Source organism: Alexandromys fortis, unplaced genomic scaffold (assembly GCF_014885135.2).
Source record: "Alexandromys fortis isolate MF-2015 unplaced genomic scaffold, M_Fortis_MF-2015_v1.1 scaffold_156, whole genome shotgun sequence".
NCBI classification, from domain to species: Eukaryota; Metazoa; Chordata; class Mammalia; order Rodentia; family Cricetidae; genus Alexandromys; species Alexandromys fortis.
The window spans coordinates 3,469,946-3,486,241 of record NW_026068028.1 but is presented as its reverse complement, the minus strand read 5'-3'; the positions used below and the strand labels follow the sequence as shown (position 1 = coordinate 3,486,241).

Here is a 16,296-nt window from a genome sequence, read left to right as displayed (position 1 = left end):
AGAGTTTATTATACAAGTGGGAGGGGCTTTTTGAGCCTGGGGTTCCTTGTTGTAATAAGGATAATGAGATTTATTTCACAGCCTAGGCTGGGCACTAAACCAGGTAAGGCTCATGAAGGTGACTAGCATAGAGCTTGCTGCTAGATCCTCCCCATGTCTGGCCAAAGCAGAGGTGAAACGCCCTCACTGTGGGCTGTGGACAGTGCGAGAAGGCGTGCTTTCACGAAGGGCATAAGAAATGCCGGAATCTGACTGAGCAGTGCCCCCAGAGGAGAGGGCCTGAGCTCTACCTTGCTGGATTCGGAAAGAGATGCTCAACACGTAGAAAGCTACCTTGGCTGTCACTTCTCTGAAGAGAGTGCATTTGGGGTACAGTTTGCCCATTGCCTACCTCACACTCACCTTTCCCTTGGCCTTTCGGGCTGCATGTCAGAGCAGCTTAGTGCGGAGGCGTGCCCCACCATAGGGAAAAGGCAACATCTCCCTTCTCGCTCTCAGTTTCCCAGCATGCGGTCCTATGTCCCGTAATGACCGGATGAGTTCCGAGAGCTGTGTCATTAGGTGACTTCATCATGGGCAAACCTCCGGTGTCCTTGAGCAGCCCTAGATGGTATAACACAGTAAGCTTGGGCTGTATGCACACTGTCGTGTATATGGTCTGTCCTTGGCTGGAATGTTGGTTCACAATGGATTTGTTTCTCTGCAGCCAAGAAAACTCATTGGTTGCCTAATTTTTGCAGTGAGGTAAAAGCCAGGAGAAAAATGAATTAAAAGCAAGGGGCTATTTGTGCCCCTGATAAAAGGGAATAAGTGTTGTTTGGTCTGCTTGTTGAGACAGGGTCTTACTGTGTAGCCCAGGCTGGCCTCAAATCCTCAGTCATCCAGCCTCTGTCTCTGGAATTCTGGGGTTAGAGGTGTGCATTCCCACCCCTGCCAAAACTAAATCCCCTTTTTTCTCAGAAAGCTGGAGCAAGGAGTGGTTATGCACACCCATGATCCCAGTTTCCAGGAGGCTGAAGCCGAAGGATTAGCCATGAATAGGAGGCCAATCTGAGCCATATAGCGAGTTCCAGGGTAGGACCTTGTTCCTTGCTCCCTGAAAAAAAAAATTCTTGGTTTCAGATAAACATTACAACAGGATTCTGGGATATGTTGATTGATTCATCTAAAAGACCGGCAACTTAACCACAGCACATCCATTTAGATGCCTAATGCCTTTTTAGAGGAATAGCCTCAGTTAGTCTCAAATCCCAAATTCCCAGTTCCCACCGCTGCTTCCTCTCAACTGATTTTTCATGGCAGTGAGCTGGGGTGATGGTTTCTGACTTGCGGAGCTGCGTGGCGTGGATGGAGACTGACATCATGTGTGTAAATAAGCCAAGGTCCATCTGTGATTGTGTGAACAGCCAGCCTGACTCTCTAGTCCCCCCTTCATCCCAGAGGGCAGCCCCAGTCAGGCCAGCACATTCCTTTCTCTCAGCAAGGTTCAGGGGACGCTGTACCGTGGAGAACATGGCTCCTGAGATGCCCAGAGCCTCCTTGTGTGCACTCTTTGTTTTCTATGGAAACACTGCCTCATGGCTTTAGAAATCTGGGAACACCAGAAAAACAGAACGCCTTGTAAACTGACTTTACCACCAAGTTCTGAATGTTTCCGTCTAGTGGCTAGGGGTCAGTTGGCTCTAGGGTGTTCCCTTGTTTGGTGCTCAGCGTCTAAGGTGACGACTATAAATGTCCTTCCTCCTCTCTGTTTGTGCCAACGATTGCAGGCTGATTCCTTTGAAGGGCTGGACTAGCCCGAGCTGAGAGTTAATGTCCCACCAGCCAGCAGTCTGCCCTGGGCAGTGAGGGATGGAAATGCCCACAAAAGCCCTGCCAGTCATAGCACAGCTGGATGGGGTGGAAGGTCTGAGACTGACCACCTCTGACAGACAGGGAATGTTCTGGATAATACGTCAGTGCCTTTCCGCAGATGGCAATAGTAGGAGTGTAAACAATCCCCACCATCTGGGTGTTTGTTGTACCTGAGTCAGTTCTCTCTCTCTCTCTTCTTTTTTTCTTCTTTCCTTCTGGTTCTTTTGAGATACAGTCTTGTTCACTCAGGCTAGCTTCAAACTTGCAATTCTCCTGCCTCAGCCTCCCAGGTGCTGGGCTGACAGGTGTGTACTACCACACCATGCTCAGTGGATTTCTTGACTTGTCCTGGAAATCGGAAAGCATATTGAGTGATGGTGCTGAAGCTGGAACCCAGAGCTGTGCACACTACACACTTTGAGCTGCATCCTCTAGCCCTGGAAAGTGTCCCCTGAGGCATTAACCAGCCATGTTTTATAAATCAGTTTCACTGAACTGCCTAAAGTTGGACTTGCGATCTAGTAGATACTAAAGTCAGAAGGAGGAGGACCGAGGGACTTTCTTACAATTCCAGCCTCGTGGTGCTGTTGGTTCTTGAGTTACTAACAAGGCCCGTCTTTCCAGATGGGGGAGATTTACAGGCCAAAAATCTCACTGAAATAGCAGCTATTTATGAAAATGTGCATCAATTATAAAACAAGGCCAGAAGCCACATTAAAACCCCATTGCCTGGGCCAGTGAGGTGGCTCAGCAGGTAAAGTCGCTTACGGCTAAGCCTGATCACATGAGCTGGCTCCCTGGGACCCCACATAATAGAGAGAACTGACTTCCCCCGTGTTGTCTTCTGACTCCCACATGCATAGCATGGCGCATTTGTGTCTCCCCCGCACCCCCTAATAAATAGATATAAAAACTTCACAACCCCGTGCCTGCATAGAAAAATAGCTTGAAGACTACATTTTTAAATGCTGAAAGGAGAAAACCCCACCTTTCAAAATCAGCTGCCTTTTATTTGCCACCCTGCACTTTCATACTAGAAAATAATATCAAAGGAAAAGTTCACTTTGTTCCTACAGAACGACTTTGTGTGGCACTAGTGACAGAAAAGACTGTGGCATGGGCATAGCTAAGCCTGAAGCAGGTCAGAAAACACAGCCTTGCAGCGGGTGGAGCTCTGAGTCTCAGGTGGGGGGAAATGAGGCGTGGCTGGGGCCTCTCTGAAGTCACATGAGGTGGCAGAGCTGCAGGTCCAGGAACAAGGCTGTGTAGTAAGGGCTACCTGTGACAGGACACCTGTCCCGGCCATCACCCTTTGTCCCTTTCTTGTTAGGATCTGCCCAAGTCAGCTTACACTGTTCAAGCCTCTCGTCCCCTCCCTGGGATATTTATATCTTGACTTAAAATTCCAAAAGACAACTGCCAGCCTTTGCCCAAGGTTCTGCTTCAGGCCTCCTGACTCGCTCCGCCACAAGAATGAGCTCTCTAGGTTCCATAGGAGGCGGGAATTAGGTAAATGAAGCCCTGACTTTCTTAGAGAACCCCATGGTGGGAAACAAACCTAAAAGAGCCAAGTGGTACAGGGAAGGTGGATGTCGGGGATCTGTATCTTCAGCCTGCCCCTGTCACCCAAAGCGTCCCAAAAGTCTGTACTCCCTTGAGAGGGAGACAGAACAAAAGAGAGTGAGGAAGGTAAATAGAAAAAAAGAGAAAGGGGGGGAAGGGTAAAGATGGCAATAGTAAGGTGGAGATAATTAAAATGTTACAGGTTTACACGAAATGGTCATAATCACTGTATAGTTAACGCACATGAGTAAACATGATTTCTGCCACTCCCTCCAAAAGCCAAATACAAAATCCATGTATCATAGATTTCACTCATTTAAAGTGCACAGTTTGTGGCTGAAGAGATGACTCAGTAGTTAAGAGCTCTTGCTGTTCTTCCAAAGAACCTGAGTTTGGTTCCCAGCCCCCACTTCAGACAACTTAACAACTGTCCCTAACTCCAGTTTCAAGGAATCCAGTACCCTCTGTTGGCTTCCTCGGGTACCTGCACGTGCACACACACACACTCACACACATGCACACACAAAAATTAAAAATAAGTGTAGTGCATAATTTAATAGACTTTAGTATGTTCACAGAAGGGACTTTCTTCTTCTTCTTCTTCTTTTTTTTTTTTTTTTTGGCTTTTCGAGACAGGGTTTCTCTGTAGCCTTTGGAGCCTGTCCTGGACCTAGCTCTTGTAGACCAGGCTGGCCTCGAACTCACAGAGATCCGCCTGCCTCTGCCTCCCGAGTGTTGGGATTAAAGGCGTGCGCCGCCACTGCCTGGCCAGAGGACAACTTTTATACTCTTTTCTTCTGCTGCCATGTGGGTCCAGGGATCTAACTCAGCTTGTCAGCCTTGGCAGCAAGCACCTTTACCCATGGGGCCATCTGTCAGGAACCAGCCTCAACAAAAATACCTCTCACTAGGGTAAAGGCATGGGGATTAGAAATATAGTAAAGAATATGAAGATGTGAATGAAAATAATAAAACGGAGAAACATATAGGATAGTATTGAAAGGGAATTTCCATGAGTACTGAAAATTCACCCATGTTTAATTTCCAACTGCTTAAAATACCCCTGACCCCAAAACATAGGAATAAGACCAAGGACTGCATTAACATGATACAAGGAAATGAACATCCATAGTGAAACATTCTGTTGCTAGAACAAAAAGAGTCACCAAGTCACGCTCACACCCTAGACCAGAACATCCTATAGGCAAACCACTCCCTAGGTGGAATCCAAAGTTATCTCCATAAAGGGAACTGGAACTTAGTTGGATCCCTAGACTTTTGTTTGAGGTAGGAACAGATCTCTTCCTGGTCTATTCCTAGAATACAAGGGCTGACAATTAGCCACACCTGTTGACAGTAACCTCGAGAGAACAGAACTCTTAAATCAACAACTAGGTGGAACCTTTGAGGTAGAAACACAATAACCTTGGAGGAACTAGTAAATTCCAACTCTCTGACCTTTGGTCAAGGTGGAATTGGCTCACATTTTCAGGCCTCCACAGCCATCAAACCAGCCCTACATTTAATTTTAGAACATTCTCTTCACCCTCCCCCCCAGAGACATCCTTATGCCTCTTAGCTGTTCCCTCATATTCCCCTAGGTCTAGGTAACCCCTGATCTACTTTCTGTCACTGTAAATTTAACATTCATTTGGTCTTCTGTGACTGGCTTCTACCACTTACTGCTCTCAAGGCTTATCTGTATTACAGCATGTATCATATGTAATTCCTTCTTATCGTCAAATACTGTCCTGTTAGAAGGACATGGCATAACCCATCTATCCATCCACCAATTAGTTCACATGGTTGTTTCCACCTTTTAAAAAAAAATAGAATATTTATTATTATTATTTGGCAATTTCATCTCCCACTCCCTGCTTCATGTCCTTTCACACACACACACTGCCGTTTTTGTAACCTACTGAGTCCATTAGTGCTGCCTATGGGAATGTTGACTGATGCTGTTGACTTGATCTCATGAGGGTCTCGTGCAGGTCACCCCAGCTGTGTTGAGCTCATGTGTGCAGTGGTCCTGTCCAGCGGACAGCTTTCCACAGCATTCCTCCCCATCCTCTGGCTCATACGTTCTTTCTTCCCCCTTCTGTAATGTTCTCTGAGCCTTAGAGTAGAGGACGTTCTTATAGATGCCCCAGTTCGGGCTGAGTACTCCATAGTTGCTTATGCTCAGCACTTGGACCAGTTCTGAGTCCACCTTGTCTGATGATAACTGCAGAGAGATGCTTTTATGGCTGAGGTTGAAGGCAGAACTAATTATGTAAACATAAATATTTAAAAACAGTTTGACAACACCGCCATTCAGCAACACCACAATAGAACAATCTCTCTAGGGCCTGTGACCTCCTGAGCTATGAGTTTTGACCAGGTTTATAGTACCAAGCATAAATTTTCTCTTGTAGAGTAGGCCTCAAATTCAATTCAAAGCTACTGCCTACCCGTAGTCTTTGTACCACCGCTGCATTGATGGGCACATCTTGTCTAGGTTGGTATTGTAACATGCAGGGTTTCCCACTGGGTAATGCTACTGATGACTTTCCTCCTGCAGAGGCCTGCGTCGTACCTTCTGACACTATAAGCTAGGAGGAAGTTTCCAGACCACTTCCTACTTGATTTCTCTGTATTCTGTAATCAGTGTGTGTTGAGTCATCAGCAATAGGCTCTTACCATCTATTTATAGCAGGCAATCGAGAGTCTGTTGTTGGGGAGGCCTTGGGAGCCTCCCCCATCAATTACTCATAGGGAGGTTCCCCATGCCTGACACTGAGATTTTCATTTAACAACCCACGTCTTCTAGGGGGCATATCCTCCACCCTGCAGGGTAGCTGTGTTCAAACTCCTCCTTTTAAAAAAATGTTTTAAATTAGTTTACAAACTGTGGGTTTCTATACATCCTTAGTTTTGGCTAGGCTACCCCTATTTCCCCCTTCCTCTGTATTTCCAGTTTTTTATGGTAATGGATATTGTTAATATAACCCTTCATATAAGTTTTTGTGTGGATATTGTTTTATTTCTTCCTGCTGTGTACATAAGAATTTCCCGGTTGTGTGATAACTGTGTTTAACTTCCGAGGAACTCCCTGGCTGCTCTCCAACTGCCCCAGTTCACATCCCTGTGTACATCCTTCCAATTTTCCATCGGTTCATTAATATTTATTAGCTTCCTATAAAAGTTGTTTTGCTTGTATGTATATATGTGCACCACGTGTGCCCGGTGCCAGTAGAGGCCAGAAGAAGGCACTGGATTCCCCTAGACCTAGAGTTAGAAGCAATGAGAACTCTCATGTGGGTACTGGGAATCAAACCTGGGTCCTCTAGAAGAGCAGCCAGTGCCCTTAACTGCCAAGCCATCGCTCCAGTCCCTGGCTGCCTTTTTCAATCATAGCTATCCTAGTAATTATGAAGTGACTGCTCAGTGTGTGTGTGTGTGTGTGCACACGTGTGCACGTGTGTGTGTGGAGGGAGGGGGAGAGGGAGAGAGAAATAAATCACACACGGAGGCTTATTCTTAGTTATGAATGCCTGGCCTTAGCTTGGCTAATTTCTTGTCAGCTTTCCCTTTCCTTATCTTAAATTACCCCAACACCTTTTGCCTCTGGGCTTTTATCTTTGTCTGTTTCCCGGTACATTTCTTTACTTCTTTCTCCATGGCTGGCTGTATAGCTGGGTGGTTGGCCCCTGATGTCCTCCTCTCCTTGTTTTCTTTCCTCCCCCCACCCCCCTTTTTTTTCTGAGACAGGGTTTTTCAGTAGCCATGGAGCCTGTTCTGGAACTTGCTCTGTAGACCAGGCTGACTCATACTCACAAGAGATCCGCCTGCCTCTGCCTCCCGAGTGCAGACATTAAAGGCCTGCCCCACCACCGCCCAGCTTCTCCTTTCCTTCCTCCTCCTCTTCCCCCTTCTCCATCTGCAAGCCCCACCTGTCCTTGCTCCTACCTCACTATTGGCTGTTAGGACCACTAGGTGTTTTGGGACAGGCTCCGTTACACAGAGTTAAATAAACAAATGCAGTTTAAACAAAAGCCACACAGGCCAGGCGGTGGTGGAGCACACCTTTAATCCCAGAATTTGGGAGGCAGGGGCAGGCGGATCTCTGAGTTCGAGGCCTGATCTACAAGAACTAGCTCCAGAGAATCCCTGACTTGAAAAACCAAAAAAGAAAATAAAAAAGCAAAAAATAAAACAAAAGTCATACACCTGAAAATAGTATTCCCCAGCAATAGGTTCTTTCACTGAGACTGGAGATACGCTGGTGGCCAGAAAGTCCCAGTGATCCTCCTGTCTCCAACATTCCCTAGAGCTGGGGTTACAAATACACGCAGCTATGCCAGAGCTTTGTTTTTGTGGGCTTTCTTTTGCATCTATTTATTTGTCTTATATGTATCTTGGGCTCTGAATTTAGGTCCTCATACTTATAAAGCAAGCATTCTGCCCAACCTCATTATGGTTTTAAGACTTTTTTCATTTTTTTCACAAGGCCGCATGCTCAGAAGCCCTCATAGTCCCTTATGTGTACGATCTTTGGTTTAGTCTTCCAGTTCTTCTACACTGTGGATCTCAGCCTCTCTCCCACCGCTGTCCCCCCACACCCACTCGAGCCCATGCAGTCTCCTTTCATTTCTCAGCATCAGAGCACCCCGTCTTCCCAGCTGCTTAGATTACAGAGGGCTCAGATGAGGAGTTAGGGTCCCACAGAGCAGAGCCAGGAAGGTGTGTGTGGCCTCTTATGATGCAAAGGGCCCCGAGTGACCTTGTCCAAGTAGGGGTTCATACCCGGGCCAGCACCTGCAGTTGAGGGTGCCCAGCCAGCCTCCTGCTGGAGTTCTGTGTAGGGACAGATAAGGGCTGAAGCTTGGCTACACACTCAAGGAAGACAGCCAGAGCAGGAAGCAGGGCCTAATTGGAAGTCGTCTGAATTTTTTTTTTTTCCTTTTTCATCTCCTCCTATACAGGATAGCTTAGGTGAAATTACCTGGGCACAAGTGAGAAGGAGACAGGGAACACCAACAAACCCGCTTAGTTTATTAGAGAGGAATGTGCACCCTGAAGATCAAGGTGCAGAGAGGGCAAAAGATGGCGCCTTCAGCTTTTAAAGGCTACCCGACACATGTGCACAAGGGTTTAGCTGAGTCATACGCGGATGTAACCACGCATGCGTACCCATGGGTCACGCGTGGGGGGGGGCGGGGGGGGGGCTTTTGTGCCCAAGGGCCTGACCTCACGTGCCTGCCTTTAGAACCGGGAAGTGCCGCCTTATCTGTGGAGTCATCTTTCTTTGTTGGCCTCAACTGCTCAGAGATCCACCTGCCTCTGCCTCCTGAGTGCTGGGATTAAGGGTGTGTGCCACTACCGCCCAGCCAATTAGGAGCCTTTTAGCCTGGTCTAAAGTTTTACAAATGCTTTTTATAAGACCGTACTAAATACGCCAGTCTGCAACAAAGCTGGCCAGCATTACTTTTATTCATTTATTTAAAAAGATGCCTCTTGTATAGTCTTCTTAAAGATCCTTTTCCGGTAATTCTCTGGCTTGGAGTCCCTACCATGTTTGACTATTAATCTCGGTTGTAGTTGTGAAGAGTCTCTGGTTAAATGCTCAGGGACAACCCCAGAGTTGTCCTATAATAAAAAATGGCTTGTCACAAGGAGCCTGATTAGCTTCCTATAATTTCAGAAGATGTTGGAGCATTTTGCATCCAACATAACCCACTGCAAAGTCACTGCCAAAGGCCAAGCTCTGCTGGGCAGTGGTGGTGCACGCCTTTAATCTCAGCACTCTGGAGGCAGAGGCAGGCGGATCTCCGTGAGTTCGAGGCCAGCCTGGTCTACAAAAGTGAGTTCCAGGACCGGCTCCAAAGCTACAGAGAAAGCCTGTCTCAAAAAAACAAACAAAAAAAGCCAAGCTCACTGTCTCAACCAAGATGCAGACCCCCAGTGACCCTCATGCCCCTGGCAGAGCAGACAGCACGCCGAGAAACGAGGTCATTTGCCTTTCCTGGTCCTTCTTGAATTCCTTGCTAACTATTTAATCACTCTTAGAAGAAGCTAAAGCACACTGACCTCTCCCACTGGGAAGTCCTATTGTGAGCACACAGAGTTCTTGAGGGTAATGGGTTCAGAAGAGAGGTAGCTGTCTTGGGTGAAAATGTGGAGGATATGAATTCTGATTGCCTAACAGTCAGGGTCACTGCCAGGTTAAGCAGGGAAGTCTGCAGACTTCCTTGACTCAGATCCTTGGATCCGAACTGGGCTTCTTGAATTTTTCACACTAGCAACCCGTTTTTTGGCTCAAGAAGTTTTGGGTTTTTCTTTTTTTCTTTTTTGGTCTTTCGAGACATAACCCTGGCTGTTAGAGAACTCACTCTGTAGAGCAGGCTGGTCTCGAGCTCATAGAGACCAACCTGCCTCTGCCTCTGGAATGCTGGGATTAAAGGAGTATGCACCACAGCCCAGCTGGTCCAAGAAATTTTTACATGACCCCAAGCATACATGCATATAAAATATGAACGCATATCAAACATTTGCTAATAATGTATCATAAATTTGCTTTAAAATAATTCTTGGGTATAATCTTAACACTTATTGAAAACAATAAAATGGGGCTGGAGAGATGGCTCCGTGGTTAAGAGCACTGCCTTCTCTTCTAAAGGTCCTGAGTTCAATTCCCAGCAACCACATGGTGGTTGCCAACCATCTGTAATGAGATCTGATGCCCTTTTCTGACCTGCAGGCATGCAGGCAGGCAGAATACTTTTTAAAAAAAGAAAGAAAACTGATGTGGGAGTGATTTCTTACTAATAAAAAAACTGCCTTGGCCCATTTTATTGGATAGAAAATTAGGTAGGCGGAGTATACAGAAAAAAATTCTGAGAGAAAAAAGCTTAGTCAGGGAGTCGCCATGATTCTCCCACTCCAGACAGACGCAGGTTAAGATCCTCCCTGGTAAGCCAGCTCGTGGGCTACACAGAATATTAGAAATGGGTTAGAACAATATGTAAGAGCTAGCCAATAAGAAGCTGGAACTAGCCGGGCCAGGCAGTGTTTAATAGAATACAGTTTCCGTGTAATTATTTCGGACATAAGCTAGCCATGCGGGCGGCCGGGTGCCGGGGACGCAGCCCTGCCGCTCTTATTTCAACAGAAAACAATAAAATGTTCGCACTGATGCTACAAAAGGACTTGCTTCTTTTTACATGAGTATTTAAATTTCAGCTGGCCATGTGATAGATACGCAAGACATAAATCATCTTAAATGTTCTTCAGAATTCATCAATAATCTTATTTTGTAATTGTTAGTGCCCAAAGTACTACTTCATATAAATGCATAATACAAACTGGCAGAAGTATCTTAGGACCATTTCATAAGTTTTGTCTGAATCCCAAGCAAAAGTTCATTTATCCATTTTGAAAAGAAATTCAAATCAGCAGCCCAGCCAGCAATGTCTAAAATCAACAGTTCTAACACAAGACAATATCAGGGTATTGCCAGTTTGGTACTAACATCACGAGGAATGTAGGAAAATGTTAAACGTTTCTGTTTCCTGTTCATTGGTGCTCTTCTATAAGAGCAGGACAGTTTATACAGTGAAAACCCAACAGTTCATGGCACACGGTACTGGGCCCAGGTGCTCAGAGGCCGTGTGTGTTGACGCTGTGTGCTGGGACAGCATGCACGGGATGTGTGTGTCTGCTGTGTGCTGGGATAGCATGCACGGGAAAGTGTATGTTGGTGTTGTGTGGTGTGATAGCGTTCACGGGGAGGTGTGTGCATGCTGTGTGTTCAGAGGCAAGGCTGCAGTGGCCATGAGATGCAACCCTGGCCGGGGCTGCAGAGCCACCTCAGATTCCTTACGCCCTTCAATTCCAAATTCTTTGCCTGTTGTGCCTTCAGAAACTTTTTACTGTTGCCAGCTTTTGTGACTCGCTGTGTGGGTGACTATGTATAATTTAAGAAACCCGCGATTATAATACAGAAATACTCAAAGGTGTTCCTTCCCTCGCCAGCAGGTGGCGCTCCAGACACGTGGTTTTCAGGTGCCCTTTCTAGCCGAGCTCTTTTTCTCCTCATCCTCCGTTTGTTCTTTGCCAGGTCTCTGTGCCCTCTCTATCAACCATTCCAACTCCTACCTGGCCTATCCTGGAAGCCAGACTACAGGCGAGATTGTTCTCTATGATGGAAACTCCCTGGTAAGTTCACTGTGGTCCCTGGTGCACCAGCCCGCCTGCCCTGGCCAGCAGGTGAATAGATTAGATAAGGAGTCCCTGTGGCAGTGGGGTAAGCTGTGTGGGGGAGTTTCTCTGGCCACAGCAGTTGGGCAAAGGAAAACAAATGATGTTTATGCTGAAGCTCAAAGTCGGTGTTAGTCAACACCACTGAGAGGCAGGCGCCAGAACAAGGCAGAACACCTGCCCGAAGTGGAATCAACGAGATAGCGCACAGGCCTGTATCCCCTGCCCTCTACTCCCTGCAGCATCATAGAGCATCACAGAGCAGGGCAGGGGCACTCTGGGAAACCCCTGAAGAAACAACCACAAAGAGCCCTAACAGCCGGGCTCTGTATCAGGCACACAGCTGGCCATCTCTTCCCAAAGGCAGGGAAAGGAATAGGCATGAGACACCCCTCCACCTCCCTATTCCCCCCCCCCAAACAGAGACCCCAGGGAATGTCACAGGATCTGGGGCGGCTGGCTATATAGAATGCTGTCTCCTGGGCGTGTGGCTGTCACACCCTCGGGCTCTCAGCCACGCTGATTGCACTAGATTGAGCCTGTCAGCATCCTGCCATGGAAGGGGAGGTTCGTGAAGGGGGGGGGGAGCCAGCCCCATATAGGCTATTAATCTGCTAGGGTGGGCGTAGACATTCTTTTAGTAGTATGGACACTGCTGAGTTGCCCTGTAAGTAGCCCTAATTAAACCCGTTGGTTCACCACAACAAGGGGAGGAGCCAGAGGAGAGAATAGTATAGCAGAACTCCAAGAAAGGGCTTTCAGCTTATATGCAAGTGGTCCAGGGAAGCAAGGCAGAGAGCAAGGGGCGCGGAGGAAATTCCTCTTCCCCCATCAGCAACATCTCATCTCCATTCTCCCCCTACACAGAAATCAGTGTGCACCATCGCTGCCCACGAGGGAACGCTGGCCGCCATCACCTTCAACTCCTCAGGCTCCAAGCTAGCAAGTGCATCCGAGAAAGTGAGTGTTCTCTGACTTCCCCCCATCTGGGGGTTTGCAGAATGCCTGCCCCTGCCGAGGTGCACTGAGTGCTGCTGGACCCGTGATGGGGCGTGAAGATGGGCTGGTCTCTAGGCCTGCCATCTGTCTGGGCCTGCCTGCTGTGGTTCTATCAAACCGTGACATTTACGCAAGATGCAAGACATTGTGCACAAAAACGTGTGGCCTTATTAAGAAATGCATGTGCCTGTTGTCCCCAGATAAGGATAGATGTTACATGTGCCTGTTGTCCATAGATGGGGACAGAGATCGGACTCTGTTGACTAGAATAAATAAAGTGATCAAGTTATATTTCAAGTGCCATGCAAAGCAGGTATATTTTTAATAAGCAGAGATAGAATAGTCTAGAAAATCTGAACAGTTTGTGACCACACACACACATGCATGCACGCACACACATGCACACACTGAACGAGACGTAAGGACAGGAAGGGAAAGACACTTATATTCAGATAAAAATGCCCCTGTGCCCAATGCTTGCCACTTAGAGATAGGTGTTCAAAACCAGTATAGCCACTGCCTTGAGAAGGGACATCCCTGCGTGAAGCATTTGTGGTTGGGAAAAGTCCCCCGCTTTCTCTTCCAGGGCACCGTCATCCGTGTGTTCTCTGTACCTGATGGGCAGAAACTCTATGAGTTTCGTCGAGGAATGAAAAGGTCTGTGCTCAGTGTCTGTCCTCTTCTAAAACCCTTCCTGGCAGCCATCTAGGGAGAGGGTGGAGGCAGGCTCTGTGTGTCCTCGCCTAGAGATTCAGGTGCTTTCCGGGTAATTGGCTCAGGGCTACACGGGGGCTTTCTAAAAACAGAAGTCAAAGCAGGCAGACACTGCAGAGGCCGGCCGGCAGGGTCTTTTGATACCCATGAGAGAGGGAGGCCAGCGTGGGGAAAGCAGAGAGCCAGGAATCACAATCCAGAAACAATATCTGCTTCCTTCCACAAATGGGAAATGAAGGACCACATCAGGCGTCAGAGACTGGGACCTTTTTGGCTGTGGGTTTTGTAGCGGGGTCTACGGAGAGCAGCTGGGAGATGTCACACACTAAGAAAGCAGGTCTTTCTCCTGGCCCTGTGTGTGTGTTTGTTCCTCAGACCGCGGCTCTCCCTGAATCTCTCCCACATTGCTTTTTAAATACAAACAGAATAATGTTGGAGGGGTTTTCAACCTCCTCAGGACACATTTTCATTTCCTCGTATAGCTGTTCTTAGAACTGAGGCGGCTTATTGGCCTGTGTGTTGCCGTCTCTAGGTATGTGACGATCAGCTCTCTGGTGTTCAGTATGGACTCGCAGTTCCTGTGTGCCTCCAGCAACACGGAGACCGTGCACATCTTCAAGCTGGAACACCTGACTGACAGGCAAGTGCACCACCAGGCACAGAATAGCTACCAGGCTGAAGGGACAGGTCCCCGTTATCCCGTAGGCATGGGAACTCCACTTGGTAAACTTGGCCTTGCTGCCGTGCTGTGGTCAATGTAGAGTGTGTGCTCGCAGCACGTTTTGGGATGTCCTGCACAAAAGCAAAACATCTGGTATGTCTACAATCCTGAGTTTACATCTCAATTCGGCCCCCCTTTGGAGCTGTGAGACTCTGGGAAGCTTGTTCAGTCTCTCTGAATCTCTCTCCTCACCCGTAAAACAAGCTTAATCATTGTGTTTGTACCTTAAGCTTGATGTGGGGATTCAGAAAGTTTGTTGCTCTAAAGTGTCTCGTGGCGCCCCCAACAGCAGCGTGCTGGTGTAGCCGCGTTAACCAGTGGAATGAAAGAGAGGAGAGCATATTGAGTGTGGTTGCTCTCGCCAGCGGGCAAGGCGTGGCGAGATGTTCCCTCTGTGGGATGCTGGCATTCTTTGTATTTGTTCCCATCTCGCCTCTGCGACCACCCTACCTTCCAGAAAGTACGACGAGAGGAAAGGCTTGTTTGGACTCACTATTTCAGAGGATTCTGGCCCACCGTGGTGGGAAAGGCATGGCAGGGTTTAGGATGGCAGGAACACATGGTCATGGTTCTTCTCACCTTTGCAGACCAGGGACAGATATGACCTTCAGAGATCCACCCCCTTGGGACCTATCTCCCATAGGCCTGTCCTCATCTCCTAAAGGCACCTCCATCTTCAGAACATTGCCCAGGAAGGACATGTGTTTAAACTTAAACCTGAGATGCTTATTCTGCACGCTTTCCTCGGGTTTTGTCTATGTTCTACACTCTCCAAGAGACTGTATGGTCTCCAAGTCTTCTGTGGCTTGTGCGCTTCTGCCTTTGCCAGCAGCCTGGACCCTAGATGCCTGCCCATCTGTTACAACACTTTCGCCAGCACCGCACCAGAGGTGCTCCCAAGCCCTGTCCCCCTGTCAATCATCAGTGCAGCAGCCAAGGCCGTGCTCTCAAGCCCCACCCCCTCCCCCACCTTCCACCCAGTCATCAGTGTTTTAAGATAGGGAACTCACCGCCATCTCCCAGCTCTACTGTGTGTGAGTGGCCAGCAGTGGCCAGGGGCAGATTCTCATTCTCAGCTTGTCTGTGAAGCATCTATGTATCGGGAAGTATGGCTTCCGTTTGTATCTTCGCCCTGCCTCACTGGCCGCTGCCCTTATCCACATCTTTAACTTCATTATTTCTATATAGCCTCTCTTCCCAGCTCTCTTTAACCATTTGTGGTGTGAGATAGTACACACATGCACGCACGCGCGCGCGCACACACACACACACACACACACACATCTACTCACCTTCAGAAAGGGAAACCATGACAACCGACGTAACAACTGACTGAAACCCAACTTCATGAACCAGTGAGGTTTTCCTGGGGATGCTCAGGAGTGTGGGTGCGGGATCACTTACAGGAGCAGAGACGACTCAAATACAGCTACTGTAGGAAAAGGCCACCAAGCAGGGGTGACGATTCCCACAAGCAGTATCCCCAGAGAAATCTCCTTGGGGCAACTGGGCTGGTCAGAGTCTCTTCCCCCACCAACTGTTCAGTGCTTCTGTAAGGCCTTGCAAGTTTCTCCCTTCCCAAAGCTGAGGGCTTATACACACAGACACACACACACACACACACCCTCCTTCCCTCCTGAGGAGAATGTTTCATTACAGAGGGAACTGCCGTACAGCAGCTGCCCATCTGTATCTTCTTGCCGGATCAGTCTTCTGGAAGTGCTCATTTGAACATGGCTCCTCCTTCTCGGACTCCTTTCTTTCTTCCCCTTGATAATAAAATCTCAGCTCCCCCCTACCTGCAGAGTCCAGCAGCTGCCACCCCACAACCCCTGAAACCCACTGCCTAGGAGACCACACAAGTCTCATCCGCTTGGCTGCCTGCCTTAGTTCCCCCGAGGAAGCCTGCCAAGAGCTCAGTTGATTCCTGCCTTCCAGTGAGGAAACAGAAACCAGGATGCTAAGGACCCTCGCCACCTCTCTCTGCTCTCTGGTCCTCTGTGGCTCCTGTCTGGACCGTGTGCATAGCCATTCGGGCTGCTTTGCTTTTTATACATCTGCGCTGTGCCCCAGCCTTTAATGTAAAGTCTTGGTGTTATTCCTCTTGATAGATTCTACATCAGAATACAAGGCCCTAGAGCTCTCAGTACAGGTGTATCTAACAGTGTCCCTTGCGGTCAAGAACACAAGGCCCATGAAGTTAG

At 48.1% G+C, this 16,296-nt stretch overlaps 1 protein-coding gene across 1 annotated transcript in view; it reads left to right on the top strand.

Moving 5' to 3' along the window:
• Window positions 1–16,296, top strand: part of Wipi1 (WD repeat domain, phosphoinositide interacting 1) — a 39,653-nt gene that overhangs the window by 16,283 nt on the left and 7,074 nt on the right. Inside the window, exons 5-8 of the mRNA XM_050164205.1 lie at window positions 11,519–11,616; window positions 12,526–12,618; window positions 13,244–13,314; window positions 13,904–14,011. Coding sequence (XP_050020162.1) covers window positions 11,519–11,616; window positions 12,526–12,618; window positions 13,244–13,314; window positions 13,904–14,011 — 370 coding nt within the window. The remainder of the gene's footprint in view (window positions 1–11,518; window positions 11,617–12,525; window positions 12,619–13,243; window positions 13,315–13,903; window positions 14,012–16,296) is intronic.